The sequence below is a fragment of the Phalacrocorax carbo genome, assembly GCF_963921805.1.
Source record: "Phalacrocorax carbo chromosome W unlocalized genomic scaffold, bPhaCar2.1 SUPER_W_unloc_1, whole genome shotgun sequence".
NCBI lineage: Eukaryota > Metazoa > Chordata > Aves > Suliformes > Phalacrocoracidae > Phalacrocorax > Phalacrocorax carbo.
The window spans coordinates 1,883,645-1,903,571 of record NW_026990243.1 but is presented as its reverse complement, the minus strand read 5'-3'; the positions used below and the strand labels follow the sequence as shown (position 1 = coordinate 1,903,571).

The window sequence follows — 19,927 nt, the reverse complement described above, 5'->3', positions numbered from 1 at the left end:
CAAAAACAGACGTTTTAACCAGTTACTATATACATCTTTGGGGAGGGGAAGGTTCTTGGACAGACATATTTCAAACACAATCCCAAGACGCCTTGTGGCAAAATAGAGGTATACCTTGTTGCAATGCTTTTATAAATTGGTTTTACAAGAGGAATTAAAAAACCTATTTTTAATCACTTCAGACTTGATAGAGAATGGATCTCAGCCAAACAAAATCAAAATCCTGCTACAGTACATGCTAGAAGAGATCCAGGAAATAACCCCTTGTTAGAGTCAACTAAAAAACCAAAACATTGCAAACCAATGCAGCTCCGCCTTCCTGCAATGAATTTTTCAGCAATGTGGGGCTAAATCGTCTCTTTCCTGGTGATGGAAAACCTACTGAAGCTCCTTTTGGCAAGACAATGACCAATATAGAAACAGCACAGTTCAGATTGGGAGGGACCAGATAGAAAGTCCCTCTACCTTGGTTTCTCCCCAAGATGCACAGCCAAAGTAAAAGATTTTTTTTCACTTTTTTTTTTTGTTTTACATCCACAAATACAAATATTTTGCACTTTTAAAATGTCTTTTTGATCCTTCTCTGATGATTGAATAGCATGGGTTTTGGTTTTTTAGTATTTATTATAGTAAGATCCCATGATTGTCTTCATAGTGTTGCTACCATATTACCTTGTCTTTTCAAACATGACTCCATTCATTTCATGGAGCAGTTCCTTGCTAGGTTCATTACAGGGTTGTTAAATACTTTTTTCCCCCTAAATTTTGGAATCTCACGATCACTTTTCTACTCCCTCCAACAGGGGTGATAGTAAGGGCAGAAGCAACAAGAGAGATCTGAATGAATAGTCCTCATGCCTCCAAAGGACTGGCTACCATGCTGTTGGGCATATCTGGGAGCTGAGAAGACATTGATGCTACGTCACTTCCAGTAAAATTGAAACCAGGTCCTCCTCCTGAAAAATTAACCTTAAAAAAAAAAAGAATTTTTACAACTGTAACAATCAAAGAAAAGTAGCAGGCAAAGGCAAAGAAGAACACAAAAATACTCAGGCATGTAGCTGAATGGCCTGAAACATCTCCACAGGAAGCTGTGTCACTGCTTGTTGCTTTGTTTAGTTCCCCATTGACTTCATAGCAATCTTCTTCAGGCCTTTGGCCAAATCACCAAAAAAAAGCAGGTTAAAAAAAAACCAAAATAATAATAATAAATTTTTTAAAAAGACTGAAAGATCAAGCAAATAAAAAACCCAACCATATTAATGAAACCTTCTTCCCTGTCTTGCAGAAGTGGCAATCCCAACAGGATGTCCTAGTCAATTATTTAAGAGTGCATGTGTGTTTTTGACACAAAACTGCAAGGTTATTTTTTTCCCCTTTTGTAATAAAATAAACCTGGAAGGAGCATCCAGGAGCAGAAGGCATTTGAAACAAGCCATCCTCTTTAATTTGTGAATTGAAGTCAGTGGTATCTCTTTTTAACGAGAATCAGTTTGATAAAAAAAGGTCACACTTCTCCATTCTAATGTGCCCCATGGCTCCAGTTAGTTTAGGAACAGCACTGGGAAAAGTCATGATTTGAAGTGTGGAGCTTTGCTAATCCAAAAGCATTTCTTTGGCACTTATTTAGCTGGCAGATCCTGTGATTAAGGCCCTTTCCAGATTAGATAAATGCCTTGAAAGGTCGATGAACTGTCTGTTCCATCCACAGTTCATTTTAACTCTTTTCAATATCAGACATTATGCCCAATATATATCAATATCTATCTAACGATCTATCTATATGCGTGTGTGTATTTGGACTATCCATCTTCCAGTCTGCCTTTTTTTTTTTTTAAACCTACTCCTTACAAAAACTCACTGCATCAAAAGTTTTTAAAGTCTCCTATTCTGTTAAGGCACAATAAGTAAGGCAGCTGAAGGAGATCACTTTTTCTTGTGTCTGCTTGACAGCTTGATTAAAGCAGGAAAACCAGTGTTGCTCTAGAGGTAAATTGATGCAAACAGCCCTGCTGCTGAGCTACAGTGAACATGGTGTGCCAGGGGAAGGAAGCACGCTGCAGCCTGCCACTGGGAGGAAAAAAAAAAAGGCAACCCTGTAAGAGTGTGATACTAAACTGAAAAGGTCTGAAATAATTTCTAGACATGGCTACAAACCTTCATTTTCCATCGTTTCATGTTGAAAGAATGCCCAACAGATCAAAAAAGGGACTATATGTTTCATCATCAAGTATTATTTTTTAATCACTGTCATGGTTTCAGCTGCGATAGAGTTAATTTTCTTCACTCTAGCTGGTATAGTGCTGTGCTTTGAAATTAGCATGGAAAAAAACCTGTTGAGATAACACACAGATGTTTAGGCTGTTGCTGGGCAGCGCTGATACTAGTCAAGGACACGTCTAGCTTCCCATGCTCTGCTGGGTGCACAAGAAGCCGGGAGGGGAGGGGGCACAGCTAAGAGAGTGGATTCAAACTGACCAAAGGGATATTCCATATCATGTAACGTCATGCCCAGTATGCTACCTGGGAGGGGCTGGCCGGGGGAGGGAGGGAGCAGTCGCGGCTCGGGGACGGGCAGCGTCGGTCGGCGGGTGGTGAGCGGTTGTATCGTTCGTGTTTCTGCGTTTTTGTTCCCTGTTTTCCCTTTCCCTCCTTTTCCCTTTTATTATATTAACCTTACTGTCATTATTATCATAATCATTTATCATCATCATTCTATTGTAGTTATTAAACTGTGCTTATCTCAACCCACAAGTTCTTTTGCTCGTCCGATTCTCTTCCCCATCCCACGGGGGGGGGGGGGGGGGGGGGGTGTGAGCGAGCGGCTGCGTGGTGTTCAGTTGCCAGCTGAGGCTGAACCACGACAGTCTATTTTTGGCGCCCAACGTGGGGCGAGAAGGGTTTGAGATAATAACAGTTGCTGGTCACAGCATTGATTAATCTGCTCGCAGTATTAGCTTGTCCAGTCTTTACCATGCTGATTGTAAAGTACATGTTAAAACTTGCTGTTGGTTCTGTCAGCTGGCTGTGCTCTGCAGTGATTAGAGATATTTTGCCTAGGAGACTTGTTATTAAAACACTGGCCTTGACTGTTATCAGTTATTTAGGTTTTGCATGGAAGCCGTTACTGTACTACAGCTACCACCTCATGGAGGCAATTAGCAATTATACCTCCTCCTCTGAGGAGTTTTTTATGGAGGAAATACAGAATGGCACCGTAGCTAATATCTTATGTAATGTCTCCTCCCTCCTTACAACAACTTTTCAGTATCTTGAACATCCTTGTGTAGTTAAGATACATCTGTTGATATTGCTTTGGCAAGTGGTATCAGATCTGTCTAAGGTTAGTAAGCAAGTTAAGAATATAATCCAGAGATCTGCCCCAAGGCTTGATAGCTATGCGTGGCAGGGTATGTGGGAAAGTATGGGCAAATGCCTAAGGCGGTGGGCACCCCCTGTGGTGTGGGACTTCACCCCTGAACAAGTGCAGAATCCTGAAAAATTAGTAGAACATTTGGAGGAAATATGTTGTCACCCTGGCAATTCCAGAGACATACAGATCACTGCCATGTGCTGGGGTCTGGCTTATGCCTATCAAGCCCTATTTAACACTATTCAGTACCCCCAAGGGAAAGAGAAGGGAACTACTCCGACCCCCGTGACAAGTACTGCGGCCACCCAAACCCTCACGACAGACACTGCAGCTACTCCAACCCCAGCGACAAGCACTGTGGCCACCCAACCTGCCGCGACAGAGACTGCAGCTACTCCAACCCCGGTGACGAGCACTGCGGCCACCCAACCCGTTGCGACAGATACTGCAGCTGCTCCAACCCCGGTGATGAGCACGGCGGCCACCCAACCCATTGCGACAGATACTGCAGCTGCTCCAACCCCGGTGATGAGCACGGCGGCCACTCAAACCCCCACGACAGGCACTGCAGCTACTCAAACCCCAGTGCCAAGCGTTGCAGCTGAACCAGAGGACCAACCTGTGCCAGTATCAGTCGCCCCTATACGCAAGAAGAAATCATGGAAGAGAAAGTCAACTCATTTAGAAAGAGATTACGATGAACCAGGGCCATCACGAGAAGAGGAGGAGGAGGAGGAACCATGTGTACAAGAAACGGAAACTACCCGATCTCTATCCTTGAGTGAGTTGCGGGATATACGGAAAGATTTCGGGCGTCATTCAGGTGAACACGTTGTCACCTGGCTACTCCGATGCTGGGATAATGGGGCCAGTAGTTTGGAATTAGAGGGGAAGGAAGCCAAACAACTGGGATCCCTCTCTAGGGAAGGGGTCATTGATAAAGCAATTGGAAAAGGAACACAAGCCCTCAGCCTCTGGAGGCGGCTCCTGGCCGCGGTGAGAGAGAGGTATCCCTTCAAAGAAGATATTGTATTTCGCCTAGGAAAATGGACGACCATGGAGAAAGGCGTTCAGCATCTAAGGGAATTAGCCGTGCTTGAGGTGGTTTATGGTGACCTGGACGATCAACGGTCCTCCAAAGATCCAGATGAAGCCGAGTGCACACGACCCATGTGGCGGAAGTTTGTACGGAGCGCACCATCCTCGTATGCAAACTCATTGGCAGTGATGTCCTGGAAAGATGACGAGACACCAACGGTGGCTGAGTTGATTGATAGACTCCGGGAATATGAAGCGAATCTCTCTTCCTCGCTCGTCTCTGCTGTTGAGAAACTGTCCCGAGAGTTCCAGCAACTCAAAGAAGATATGTCCTACTCCCCACCAGTACGGACCAGTATCTCAGCCATTAGGAGTAAGCGTCCCTTGGCTCAAGAGAAGGGATACACACGACGGGGCACCCTATGGTTTTACCTGCGTGATCACGGAGAGGACATGAAGAAGTGGGATGGAAAACCTACCTCAGCCTTAGAGGCGCGGGTACGTGAGCTGCAAGGGAGAACAATTACTCAGGGAAGTTTCTCCAGGAGAGCTGCTGCCCCAGTTTCCAGTAAGCAATTCTCCAGACAGAGGAGCAGAAGTGCTGATGGCCTGACTGATCTTAACAGAGACACCCGTGATTCATATCTACCGGAAGTGAGTGATGAATACTATGATCAGGACTAGGGGGGCCCTGCCTCCAGCCAGGTGGAGGAAAGGGATAACCGGGTTTACTAGACTGTGTGGATCCGATGGCCTGGCACATCTGACCCACAGGAATATAGAGCTTTAGTGGACACCGGTGCACAGTGTACCTTAATGCCATCAAACTATATAGGGGCAGAACCCATCAGCATTGCTGGAGTGACAGGGGGATCCCAAGAGCTAACTGTATTGGAGGCCGAAGTGAGCCTAACTGGCAATGAGTGGCAGAAGCACCCCATTGTGACTGGCCCCGAGGCTCCGTGCATCCTTGGCATAGACTATCTCAGGAGAGGGTATTTCAAGGACCCAAAAGGTTACAAGTGGGCTTTTGGTGTAGCTGCCTTGGAGACGGCGGAAATTAAACAGCTGTCTACTTTGCCTGGCCTCTCGAAGGACCCTTCTGTTGTGGGGTTGCTGAAGGTCAAAGAACAACAGGTGCCGATCGCCACCACAACAGTGCACCGACGGCAATATCGCACCAACAGAGACTCTCTGATCCCTATCCACGGGCTCATTCGTCGACTGGAGAGCCAAGGAGTCATCAGTAAAACCCACTCACCCTTTAACAGTCCCATATGGCCAGTCCGGAAGTCTAATGGAGAGTGGAGGCTAACGGTAGTCTATCGTGGCCTGAATGAAGTCACTCCACCGTTGAGTGCTGCTGTGCCAGACATGCTAGAACTTCAATATGAACTGGAGTCCAAGGCAGCCAAGTGGTATGCCACAATCGATATCGCTAATGCATTCTTCTCAATCCCTCTGGCAGCAGAGTGCAGGCCACAGTTTGCTTTTACTTGGAGGGGGGTCCAGTACACCTGGAATCGACTGCCCCAGGGGTGGAAACACAGCCCTACCATTTGCCATGGACTGATCCATAATGCTTTGGAACGAGGTGGAGCTCCCGAACACCTACAATACATTGATGACATCATCGTGTGGGGCAATACAGCAGAAGAAGTTTTTGAGAAAGGGAAGGAAATAGTTCAAATCCTCCTGAAAGCTGGTTTCGCCATAAAACAAAGTAAAGTTAAGGGACCTGCACGAGAAATCCAGTTCTTGGGAATAAAATGGCAAGATGGTCGTCGTCAGATCCCCATGGATGTGATCAACAAAATAACAGCCATGTCTCCACCAACCAGCAAAAAGGAAACACAAGCTTTCTTGGGCGTTGTGGGTTTTTGGAGAATGCATATTCCACACTACAGCCTGATCGTAAGCCCCCTCCATCAAGTGACCCGGAAAAAGAATGATTTCAAATGGGGCCCTGAACAACAACAAGCCTTTGAACAGATTAAACGGGAAATAGTTCATGCAGTAGCTCTTGGGCCAGTCCGGGCAGGACAAGATATTAAAAATGTGCTCTACACCGCAGCCGGGGAGAATGGCCCTACCTGGAGCCTCTGGCAGAAAGCACCAGGGGAGACCCGAGGTCGACCCCTAGGGTTTTGGAGTCGGGGATACAGAGGGTCCGAAGCCCGCTATACTCCAACTGAAAAAGAGATATTGGCAGCATATGAAGGGGTTCGAGCTGCTTCAGAAGTGGTTGGTACTGAAGCACAGTTGCTCCTGGCACCCCGACTGCCAGTGCTGGGCTGGATGTTCAAAGGAAATGTCCCCTCTACACACCATGCAACTGATGCTACGTGGAGTAAATGGGTTGCACTGATCACCCAGCGGGCTCGAGTAGGAAACCCCAGTCGCCCAGGAATCTTGGAGGTAATTATGGACTGGCCAGAAGGCAAAGATTTTGGAATATCACCAGAGGAGGAGGTGACACGTGCTGAAGAAGCCCCACTGTATAACACACTGCCAGAAGATGAGAAGCAATATGCCCTGTTTACTGATGGGTCCTGTCGCCTTGTGGGAAAGCACCGGAGATGGAAGGCTGCTGTATGGAGTCCTACACGACAAGTAGCAGAAACTGCTGAAGGAGAAGGTGAATCGAGCCAGTTTGCAGAAGTAAAGGCCATCCAGCTGGCCTTAGACATCGCTGAACGGGAAAAGTGGCCAGTGCTCTATCTCTATACTGATTCCTGGATGGTGGCAAATGCCCTGTGGGGCTGGCTACAGCAGTGGAAGCAAAGCAACTGGCAGCGCAGAGGCAAACCCATCTGGGCTGCCGCACTGTGGCAAGATATTGCTGCCCGGGTAGAGAACCTGGTTGTAAAGGTACGGCATGTGGATGCTCACATCCCCAAGAGTCGGGCCACTGAAGAACATCGAAACAACCAGCAGGTGGATCAGGCTGCCAAGATTGAAGTGGCTGAGGTGGATCTGGACTGGCAGCATAAGGGTGAACTATTTCTAGCTCGGTGGGCCCATGACACCTCAGGCCATCAAGGGAGAGATGCAACATACAGGTGGGCTCGTGATCGAGGGGTGGACTTGACCATGGACGTTATTGCGCAGGTTATCCACGAATGTGAAACATGTGCTGCAATCAAGCAAGCGAAGCGGGTAAAGCCTCTGTGGTATGGGGGACGATGGCTGAAATATAAATATGGGGAGGCCTGGCAAATTGACTATATCACACTCCCACAGACCCGCCAAGGTAAGCGCCATGTTCTCACCATGGTAGAAGCAACCACCGGCTGGCTGGAAACATATCCTGTCCCCCACGCCACTGCCCGGAACACTATCCTGGGTCTCGAAAAACAAGTCCTGTGGCGACATGGCACCCCAGAGAGAATTGAGTCAGATAATGGGACTCATTTCCGAAATAACCTTATAGACACCTGGGCCAAAGAGCATGGCATTGAGTGGGTGTATCACATCCCCTATCACGCACCAGCCTCTGGGAAAATCGAAAGATACAATGGACTATTAAAGATGACACTGAGAGCAATGGGGGGTGGAACATTTAAACACTGGGATACACATTTAGCAAAAGCCACCTGGTTAGTCAACACAAGGGGATCTGCCAGGCGAGCTGGCCCGGCCCAATCAGAATCCTTACGTACTGTGGAAGGGGATAGAGTCCCTGTAGTGCACATAAAAAATATGCTGGGCAAGACAGTCTGGGTTATTCCTGCTTCCAGCAGAGGCAAACCCACTCGTGGGATTGCGTTTGCTCGAGGACCTGGGTGCACTTGGTGGGTGATGTGGGAGGATGGAGGAGTTCGGTGTGTACCCCAGGGGGATTTAATTTTGGGTGAAAACAGCCAATGAACTAAATAATATGCTGTTAATTGTAATATGATGTTGTATGTCATCACTACTATGGTTGCATCAGTGGAATGTTATCATGGTGGGAATCTCCCAATTAATGATAATAGCAAATGAACTTTCAATGGAACCGAGCAAAGTGCAGCAGTGAGAGAACTACCAGTGCAGCGGTGATGGAACAAGGACTGACATGCAACAACCTGACCCCACGCACACCGCCGCACCGAAGGATCCTTACAAGAGATGAAATCCAAAGTCATGGACTAAATGAACATTTCACAGACATTCTACAGGGGTGTTCCATAAACTAGTGGAATGATAAATGAAAATCTGTATATATATATATATATTGTTAAAGGATAAGAAGATGGATAAGGATTATTGAAGTTGTACTGAATAGTATGGGACCTGAGCATGATGTCAATGATATGGAATAAGGGGTGGATACCCAACGTGAAAAATCATACACAACATACCTTATTATTTTAAAGATCTGGTTTTAACGCACTTAGGCCAGGACATTGAGTTAAGGTTGAACTCCTGTCCTTAATTCATCTTGTTGGGCCTAAGTATTGCAGATCATATGGTCCCATATGAGCTGCCAAATGATGTAGGCATAAGTGAATGAGTTAAGAACAGAATTTATTCTAAAATGTCTGTTTTCTTTTGGCTTAAGGCAGTTTATTATTCTGTTTGAAATTTTCACATGAATACACACTAACAATTCCCTTTCTGAAGCACAACATTTAATGTAAACTATATATATGTATATATTTGCATGTATATATAGATATATAAAGTTATATCTAGAGGTACCTGCGTAAAACAAGGACTTTGACAATTTAATTAAGCTACTCATATTTGTGTGAGAAAACAAGTATACAAACTGACATTGCAATCATATATTTAAAATCCACCCTATAGTATAAAGGGAAAATTGGCCCTAAAGGTGGAGGGGCGAATTTTAGAAACTGCTATCATAAATGTACATACAATTAAATGACATGTGAAGAATGTTTTAGTTCTCTGAATAGAGGTGCTTAGTCTCAGACCTGGGTTACAGAGTGCCATAATGCCCACCTTGCAATTTCAGGAAAACTCGGCTAGTCTGAATTGCTTATCTCTCTGAGGGCATCTGGCGCATTTAGGGAATCCCCCATTGCTCTGCCCCGGGTACACGCTGGCTTGCTCCAGCTGGTAACTGACACTTACTAGTTGCTGAAAAGCAGGTTTATCTATGTCATTTTGCAATGCGAAGTCACTCAGTACTTTCCAGGGTGGCTGGTAACTCTGCACCTCCACTGGGTTTGCCTGTAAACCACCGTCATGTCTCTCCGGACTAGCCACCATCGGAGTTCCTGTCATCCCTTGGATATTCTGTGAAAAGCCCAGCAAAAGATGTTAATGAGTTTGGTTGACTTCATTGTATATAAACGCTGAGTCAATAAACTGCTTTCTTTCTTATCTTTACAGTCGCTGTCACTTGTATTTGCTTTGTTATTCTGCTGTGAATGTTTTGCTCTATTCTACTCTAGGTCAGCCTATTTCTACCTGCTGCATTTATCACAATCCTCATATTTCTCTCAAGGCATATTCTCCCCCCCAGCTTTCTTAAACACGAGGACCTTGTATCTTGGCTGCCGATGCACGGCTCGGCACAAGAAACAGTTAATCATGTTCCCTTTCTATTTTGCATCCAGACTGGTTTTATTCTGCGTGACCTTAACTGGATCATATATCCATTACACGTCAAACCTGAGGTATGTCAGTACCACGCTCTTTCAAAACAAACAAACAAACAAACAAAACAGCCCTCCCAGTATGCCCTGTGGTGCAGGCACTGTGCACAAAATAATTCCAAGCCTTGACGAATAGATTGTTCGGGCGAGTTAACAACATCGTGCTTTATTTCATTCCAACGGGGTAAAACGAAACTCCTTAAATTCCACTTATCTAGGCAGCCTTATGAATTAATAGTCATTCTCAGGTCAGTCAATACACAGAGGGAGAATAACAGACTCTTCTTCAAGTAGACAAAAAAAAAAAGTTAGCTTAAAATGGAGACAGCGAGTTTCCTATACTGAATCCAGTGCTTTCCGCTTGTTTGCATCACACATGCATATGCCCACAGACAAAAACTCAATATATTTCTACGCACGAACTATATATATTTTAAATAACCTGTAAACACAATGGTAATTCCATAAACTTTGCATTGCATTTGTCTTTTTCTACAGTAACTGCACTGACAAATGCATACATACACATTGTAGTATAAAGTGCTAAAAAAATAAATCAAATTTCCCTTTTACTCATGGGTTTTACTTCTGGGTTTACTCCTGTGTAAAACCATTGAGAAAGGGTGAAAGTATCATTTTCCCCTCAAGGAGTCCTTTGCATTTGCAATACAAATATTACACAAGGGTGGGCTTATTACGTCCCATAAGCTCTGCAGATCGCAATTCATGCTGCAGAGAAGTTAGTCTAATCCACTGTGTATTCTTAGAACCGCAAAAAGACGTTGTAGCTGTACGCTTCTACGGGAGAACTTATCTTGGGCCGCATATCTCCGGGACACAGGGCTCTACCCACCCTGGGGACAGTGATGCACAGACATCAATATGATGGATGCAAAACGTCCGTTTATTTAGCTGCGTCACACGCTTATATAGCTCTTGCGCTTCCTGTTCCTGCCACTCCTATGGGGAGGAGTCTATCTTTCCGTCACAGCCCGTAATCTTCCGGTCGCCGATCCCTGTCTATTCCCCTACATCTCCCCCTCCCCATGCTACTAAAATTCTACAAAGCTACTTGCGTAAGCGGATACATATTGCAGTCAGGTCTATATTCATGTAACGCTCGCAGGCGCTCTTTGATTTGTCTTATAACACAGCATAACAATGGTAGCCCACAAGTAACCATGATTACTACACACAACAAGATCCCCCCAATTATTACTATCCAGTTCATATCTCTCTTTTGCCGCCCTTTCCCAGTGTCGCTCTCGTTGCAATATTGCTTGTGATCTTGTCAAGGAGCTCATTTCTTTTCCCAATGGTACGGCTAGCATGAGGATCCATGTCAGCAGACCCTGCAAAGAGACAACTCAGAAAGGGATTATTCATTGTACATCCTTGCACAGTTCTGCTTTCACACACTTTGCAGGCACCCATTCTATGCGCCCTTCATTCTCAACCGCAGCGTAGCCCCTCCCCAGGCATCTCAGTTTCCATCCTCTCTCCCATTGCTCACTGCCTGGGAACCTTACTCGTACCTGCGGATAGCACTCGCCTGCTTGAGCTTTGCCAAAGTGCTTCTCCACTGCTGTAACTTGCTCCTGCCCGCGTATAAAATGATTAAGTGAATATAATGCACGCATTAAAATAGTTTGCTGAGCTGCTATGGGTATAGTTCCCTTATACCCCTCCCCCTCCCCAAGCTGTATTATTTTTGCTTTCAAGGTGCGATGAGCGCATTCTACTATAGCCTGCCCTGTGCTATTGTAAGCAATGCCGTGTTTTAATACAATATTCCAAGCTTTACACCATTCCTCGGTACTTCGAGCCCGAAAGCATGGTCCATTATCTGTTTTTATCTCGGTAGGCTTTCCAAGCCACGCCATTACCGTGGTCCAATGTGCAGTCAAGTGCGTTGCGGTCTGCTTCCGATGTTGAGTAGCCATGATGACTCCACTATATGTATCAACTGTAATTGCCAGGTGCCGTCCGGGGGCCAACTGTGGACATTCAGTAAAGTCAGTCTGCCAGATAGCATTTGCTTCCAGTCCTCAAGGGTTGACTCCTGCCTCCCACAATGGCGAGTGCTGACAGTAAGGACAGGTGGCTACTACTTCTCTTGCTGCTCTTATTGAGATGCCACACTCCTTTGCCAAGGCTTTAGCACCCAGGTGCAGTTGTTCATGCAGTTTCTTTGCCTCCGCCAAGGTCCAGACTCCCGCGGCTGCCTCATCAGCCATGCGATTCCCCTCAATCAGTGGTCCAGGCCCCGTCTGATGACTGCGAATGTGAATTACTGTCACCGTTGCTCCTCACTGTGATAAAGCAATCTCTAGCATCAAGGCAATTTCCGTGTGTGGTACACCCTCTTGTTTCATGGACATGACTAATTTATACACATATAAGGAGTCCGTGCACACATTTATATGCCGATCTATATCCTTTCGCAGGGCCATCTCTAGCACTTTCGCCTCCAGCCACTGCACACTTTTACCCTGCTCCTCATACGTCTGGCGCATCCAACTATTCTCTTCTTTCCACACTACCGCCGCTCTGTTTGTCTTTGAGGAAGCGTCTGTGAAATATGTTGGTCCTGGGTGAGGGGTATCCAAAACTCTACTATCCACACTCAAATCCACCACTTTGGCTGTCTCGGCCCACCTCTGTACCGTGCCTGTGACGATTTTCCCTGGGTATGAGTATACTGCCAATTGTATATCCTCTTCACTCTCTACCACCTTCTGCCATTTCTCCCCATTCCACGGTACTGTCAGCTTATCTGGCTCCTTCCCAAAGATTACCTTGCTTTCCCGTCGCAGCCACCAAATCATTCCCCCAGCTACCTTGACTTTTGTGGAGAATGCATCCTTGGGAACCTTCTGATATACCCATCGCAGTGGTTTTTCTTCCCCTGCTCGTATTTGATATAGCAATCCTAACCCTCCACCGGCGGTCAGAATCCAACCTGCAATTAATTCCTCCTGAGGGTCCCACCGCCATACTCCTTCCTTTTGCATTCGATGTTCTATCATCTGCAATTGCTGGACTGCCTCAGCGTCTAAACTCCTGGGCTCCCATGGGTCGGTCCCTTTCAGCAACACATAGAAAGGTTGCATCTCCTCACCGGTGACGCGCACGAATGTCCGCAACCACTGCAGTGCTCCTACCAGCTTCTGGACATCGTGTAAATTTTTAACCTTAGGTGTAAGTTTAATAGGCTGAGCTTGTATGCAATCCCCTTGTATTCTAGCACCCAGAAATCCACACACTGGTCCTCGCTGTACCTTTGCCTCAGCTACCTTGAGGCCCTGTCCCGCAAGGCCCCTTTGGGTGTCTGAAAAGACTTGTTCACACAACGCCTCGGTGGGCGCAGCTATGAGGACGTCATCCATGTAGTGGATCATGTAGATTTTCTCCTGATACTGTTGCCTTACTTGCTGCAATGCGGAAGCCACATACCTCTGGCAGATTGCTGGAGAGTTTTTCATCCCCTGCGGAAGTACTGTCCACTGCCATCTACTACCTGGTTCTGCGCGGTTCACTGCAGGCAGAGTAAAGGCAAATCTCTTCCTATCATCTGGATGTAGCGGAATGCTGAAGAAGCAGTCTTTGATATCTAAAACAATGACTTGCCATCCTTTCGGGACAGCACTCAGATCTGGTAGGCCAGGTTGGAGAGGCCCCATGTCCTCCATTTGCTGATTTACTGCTCTAAGGTCATGCAGCATCCTCCATTGGTTTTTATCTTTCTTTTTTATAGCAAATATAGGGGTGTTCCACGGGCTCATCGAGGGCTCTAGGTGCCCTGCTTCGTGCTCTCATTTTACTATAGCTCTTACAGCCTCTGTTTTCTCTGTTGTCAGGGGCCACTGCTCCACCCAGACGGGCTGTTCGGTTTTCCACACTAACTTGTGCTGATGAAGCCCCTCTGAGGCAGTGGCCCTTATGCTAAATTTTTCAATCCAATCCCCATCTGGGCAAGGGCGTCTTGCCCTAACAAGGGGCTTGCTACCCCATCTGCTACTAGTATGGTCACTACGGCCGTGAGGAGCTTCCCTGCGTCCTCGTCCATGACTTCGAGTTTCACAGGGCAAGTACTTGTTCTCGGCTGTTGTTCTCCTCCTACCCCTATTATACGTTTTCCCATGGCAAGGGGCCAAGTTGGTGGCCACCGTTCGAGTGGCATCACTGTGACATCTGCCCCGGTATCCACTAACATTCCCAGGCATATCCGTGCCGGGCAACTCGGCTCTTGCGGGGTAATCATCACTGCTGCCATGGGTCTCTTGTCACAGCCTATGACCAAGGCCACGCGGGGGCTGTAACCTGCAAATCTTGCTCCCCTGCGTGACGGTTCACTCCCCCTTGGCTCGCTACGGTGGGCCAAGCTCCTGGCGTTGGCACCGTGATGGGGGTCATTTGACTCACAGGAGGCGCGAATCCCCCTCGCTTCGCCCTCCTTTGGCCGTTTCCCGGCTTCGTAGTTGGACAATCTCTTCCCAGGTGTCCTGACTTCCCAAACACCCAGCACCTCCCTACTGGGCGGACTCCTCCTCCATTACGTCCTCCCCTTTCCGCTAGCGGGCACCCAGCTTTAAAGTGCCCTCGCCGGCCACACAAGTGACATCTCGGCCCCACCCCGGCCGCTTGCACCATCACCCTTTCTTCACTTCCACAGTCAGGGTTCTGGCAGACGTGCGCTCCCGCACTGCCATGCTGGTTCAATGCTTCCTGGCGCAAGACATGCCTGATGGTTTCACCCAATAGCGCCCCTACCGCCAGGGTGCGGAGGATATCTTGTGTTTGCGGATTTGCTTGATTTCGGAGGCAATCCATAAGGACTGCCTCCTTGGCTGCTGGTGGCAATTCTGATTCTATAATAGCCTTCTGCAACCTATCACAAAACGTTGTAAATGGCTCTGCTAGTCCTTGCTGTATCTTTTGCCAAGGTTCTGCTTTTTCTCATACCTGCCCACTTCACTATACGCTTTGCAGGAACTCTCCGTTACCGCTTGCAGCTCCCTGCCCCTTAATTCTGCTGCTTGCAACTGCGGGGTTTCCAGTCCTTGACTTCTGCCAGTGAGCCGGTCAAGGGTGGTCCCTCTCAGCGGGTGGCCCGGAACTGCCGCCACTTGCTGTACGAGGGCATGGCAGGCACTGTGCATTGCCTCCTTCCAAAGTATGTACATTGTGGGAGCCAATATTGCTTTCGCCAACTGCTTAGCATCAGAGGGGGTCAATGGCGCTGCATGCGCAGCGTCCAGCAGCAATCCTACTCCTTCGTCTTTCAGCCCCTTTTCTCTAATTTCTCGCCATAAAGTTCGCACTAGCTTGGCATCTATCGGCGTCCACTCCACTCCTCCTCCTGGAGCTAATCGGACAGGGAAGATCCCGGGCATCTCTATCCTTACTCCATCGAGGCTACAATCTCTAGCTATCAGCCGCCAGTTAGGTAACTCAACTGACTGTCGCTGGGGTGCACCCTTCGTTAAAAGTCCTGTCTGCTGCCGAGTTACTTCCCCTAGTGCGCGCATAGCCTGCTGCAGCTGCCGCAGCACTTCCTCGGCGGACCCCTCCGGAGCTGCAGCGCCCCGGACCTCCCCTTTTGACGGTCCCTTTCCTCCCTCCTTCTGATTGGTCCTCCGAGTCTCCGCTGTTTTGTGCCTCTTTTTTGCGCGCCGCAGGCAAGCTGCTCTCTCTTCCCACATATGGGCATCGGTTTCTCCCCCAGTTTCTGATTCGCTGCTACTCGACGTTGTTCTATACTCCCCCTGTCCTCCCCTCCAGGCACCCCAATCCCCGTCCTCGTCCGACTCCCATCTCAAGGGTTGCCCCGGGAGCCAGTCTCGAGGGTCGGGCAGAGGGCTGTGCCGCTGCCGGCGCTGCTTCCGGCGCTGGTCATCTTTCTCCTTCCGCTCCGTCACTCCCGCTGCGTCCGCTGCCACGTCACTCTCCCCGCGCGCGGGCACCCGCGCCTGTGCCAAATCATCCCACGGGTATGCGGGGGGGGGGGAGAGGGTGCATTCCAAGGGTCCTGCTGGCTCAACAGGGAACACCGCCGCTTCCCGATCCACCTCCTTGGGAGCCTCAGACTGAGTCGCTGGCCAGGCTACTCCGTCCGAACTCTCCCCTTCTTTCCCATCCCCCGCGATGCTTGCCCCGTCTGCGTCCCCACTGCCCCTCCTGGGTCTCTTTCCGGGCTACTGTCGCCTGTAGCACCGTGCAGGCACCGCCGCGCCTGCCGCCACGTCTCCTGATCATCCCGAGCTTTCAATAGTAATCGGTGTATCTTTCCCCAGAGCTGTATGTACTGGGTTTTTCCCATCATAGCCCTTTCGGCTAACTCCTCTTTAATCCTCACCCACTTATCCTTATTAAATATGTCTGCGGGACTTCGTATGAGCCCCTGCGTAATCATCCATTGGATGGCCTTTGAGGTAGGCGTCTTCGATATCGAAGTACCATATTCCTTCCCCAATCCCTTCAGTACCTTTACGACTGAATCCATGGCGTGCCCGCCGACCTGCGGCTCCCCGTCCCGCCCCTGCGTGCCCCAAGCTATCTTTTCCCCCCGGCGAACTTGCCAAGCCTCCCCGCTAATCACGTCGGGGTCACCACTTGTAGCTGTACGCTTCTACGGGAGAACTTATCTTGGGCCGCATACCTCCGGGACACAGGGCTCTACCCACCCTGGGGACAGTGATGCACAGACATCAATATGATGGATACAAAATGTCCGTTTATTTAGCTGCGTCACACGCTTATATAGCTCTTGCGGTTCCTGTTCCTGCCACTCCTATGGGGAGGAGTCTATCTTTCCGTCACATCCCGTGATCTTCCGGTCGCCGATCCCTGTCTATTCCCCTACAAGACGTGTTTGCTTGTGCTGCCTATATCGGCTTCTCACTGTGGTCTGTTTTAATTGCACTGACAGCAGAACAAGTGAATAATAGTTAAGCGGTGTCATTTTGTTTGTTTTAAGGGAGCTCCCACAAAATCAAAAACGTCAAACCGACCCCAAATGTTGGCCAGGCTGGACATAGCCTGGGTGTTTCTCCTTTCAGAAGCACGGTCAGAGGCTAAAGCCACTTATAGTTTTGTCATTGGGTTGCTGTTGCTGAAGTTGCTTCATCACAATACTCCTTTTTTGGTCTTTGCACCGCTTGTTTTGAAACCAAACCCTGATGACCCTCGGGCTGAGGCCAGTCATTTCTACCAGTTGCTCTTTCATGAGGGCGTCAGGTCTGGGATTGGCAGCGTAACAGGTCCTCAAGGTGTGAAGCTGTTTTTCATTAAGGACAGTCCGAACTCAGGTAGTCTTCTCGGGCTGTTTGTGGACATGGGGTCGCAGAGCTGGCTGTCTGGCAAAGATAGGGTCTGCTATAAGGGAAAGGAAAGGGAGTGTCATAAATTGAGACCACAATGGATCAGAATCCAATTAGAATTTTATTAATTATAGCAAGTAGAATATGAGCAAATACAGCGCTGGACGGCAGGGGAGTCTGCGCTCTGCCAACTGCCGTACTGAGCAGTTCAAACAGTCTCTTTTTATACATCTTTACTTCCATGTTCAAAGGAATAGTGGGAGGTATTCTTCTCATGCTTCAGTTTCTTATCTCTGTCTTCGCATGCTTCAGTTCCTTATCTCTGTTGGTTAGTCTGGACATCTGGTGGTTTGGGAGGTATTCTTCGCATGACCTCTACCTTGACCTCAACCTAAGTCTTAATAAGCAGTACCTTAATTTATAGTTTCTCACAATCTCTACATAAGTCTTAGTAAGCAGTATCCTAATTTATAGTTTCTCACAATCTCGACATAAGTCTTAATAAGCAGTATCCTAATTTATAGTTTCTCACAATCTCGACATAAGTCTTAGTAAGCAGTACCTTAATTTATAGTTTCTCACAATCTCAACATAAGTCTTAATAAACAATACCCTAGTTTATGGTTTCTCACAGGAGGAACAGGATCCCCATGAGTAGGAAGCAGGGAGTCTGCAGATGCTATGAATATAAGCTGGTGGGACGGGGGAAGGTGGGGGTGGGTGATGAACCCTCTTTCAAAGGCCATTCAAGCAGTCAGATATATCGGAGCTCCTACAGCCTCCTCTGCTTTATGCGCTGGTGGAGTGACAGGACTGACATTTCTGACTCCACAGATAATTAATTTGCAAAAACAAACCATCCCCCCCTAAATCCCTTAATGACAGAAGCTTGAACCTGTGTGAGACTTGACAGGGGAGGGCGAGTTCGCTGAGGTGTGCGGGTGCTAGGAAAGGAGGGGGAGGGGTTTATATATTTATTTCCTGACAAATCACCAAAACAGATTTTGGCCCGAAAAGCAATAAAAGAATACTTAAATTAATCATAATTCGGGTCTGTTTCTTGTATACTTGTCGTGGTTTAGCGGCAGCTCAGCCCCACACAGCCGCTCGCTCACTCCCCACCGGTAGATGGGGGAGAGAATCAGGAGGGTAACGCTCGTGGGTTGGGATAAGAACAGTTTAATAATTAAAATTAAAAGAAAACAACAGTAGAAATGCAATGTAAAGGAGAACAACGAGAGGCGCAAAGCCCCGGGGGGGGTGGGGTGGGGAAGGGAGGGGAGAGGGGGAACGAACCGCCGGAACAAACTGCCCGCGCCGCAGCCGCGCGCCGCCCGCCGACCCGACGCCGCGCCGCCTCCGCGCTCGCGCTGCAACTGCCCCCCCCTCAATATACTGGTCATGGTGTCACATGGTATGGAATGAACCTGCCATTGGCCAGTCGGGGTCAGCCGTCCCCACCATGGCCCTGCCCCTCCCAGTCCCCCCCGCCACGCGGCAGAGCGCGGGAAGCTGGAAAGGTAGCTGACCCCCACAGTGAGGAGAATTAACCCCTTCTCAGCCAAACCCAGCACATTCTCCACCCCTTATTCCATACCATTTACACCATGCCCAGGTCCCACATAATGCAATACAACCATACCAACCACCACCCCTCCCCTTCCCATCCTTTAACATAATACACAGACATCATTCCCTTAGTTCATGGACCTTCCCTGTACAATGTCCATTAAAAATGTCCATTGAGTTCATCCAGTCCATGACTCTGGGCTCCATCTGATGTATCAGTCTTTCCGGGTGGGAGAGATGGTGTGTGGCGTTGGGTCGCTGCATACCGAGTCAGTCATCGTTCCATCACTGCTGCACGGCTTGTTTCATAGTTGATCTTCCATGGGTTGGGAGGCTCGTACTCTGATATCATTGGTACAACACAGAGGTGACACACAGTATTATATGGCAGTTCACATTGTGCCATGCAGTTCATTGACTGTTTTCACCCAAAATCAAATCCCCTTGAGGCACACATCGGATTTCTCCATCCTCCCGCATCACCCACCAAGTGCACCCAGGTCCTCGAGCAAAAGCAATCCCACGAATGGGTTTGCCTTTGCCGGAGGCAGGAAGAACCCAGACTGTTTTGCCCAGCATACTTTTTGCGTGTACTACAGGGACTCTATCCCCTTCCACAGTACGTAAGGATTCTGACTGGGCAGGGCCAGCTCGGTTGGCAGATCCCCTCGTGTTGACTAACCACGTGGCTTTTGCTAAATGTGTATCCCAGTGCTTGAATGTCCCACCCCCCATTGCTCTCAGTGTAGTTTTAAAACAGTCCATTGTACCGTTCAATTTTCCCAGAGGCTGGTGCATGACAGGGGATGTGATACACCCACTCAATGCCATGCTCTTTGGCCCAGGTGTCTATGAGGCTATTTCGGAAATGAGTCCCGTTGTCTGACTCAGTTCTCTCTGGGGTGCCATGTCACCACAGGACTTGTTTCTCAAGACCCAGGATAGTGTTCCGGGCAGTGGCGTGGGGGACAGGATATGTTTCCAGCCAGCCAGTCGTTGTTTCTACCATTGTAAGCACA

General features: G+C 48.3%; 1 protein-coding gene across 1 annotated transcript in view; it reads right to left on the bottom strand.

Moving 5' to 3' along the window:
* Window positions 1–852: 852 nt before the first annotated feature.
* Window positions 853–19,927, bottom strand: part of LOC135310800 (insulin gene enhancer protein ISL-1-like) — a 41,013-nt gene continuing 21,938 nt past the window's right edge. Inside the window, 3 exon segments of the mRNA XM_064439775.1 lie at window positions 853–969; window positions 9,491–9,656; window positions 17,109–17,394. Coding sequence (XP_064295845.1) covers window positions 853–969; window positions 9,491–9,656; window positions 17,109–17,394 — 569 coding nt within the window.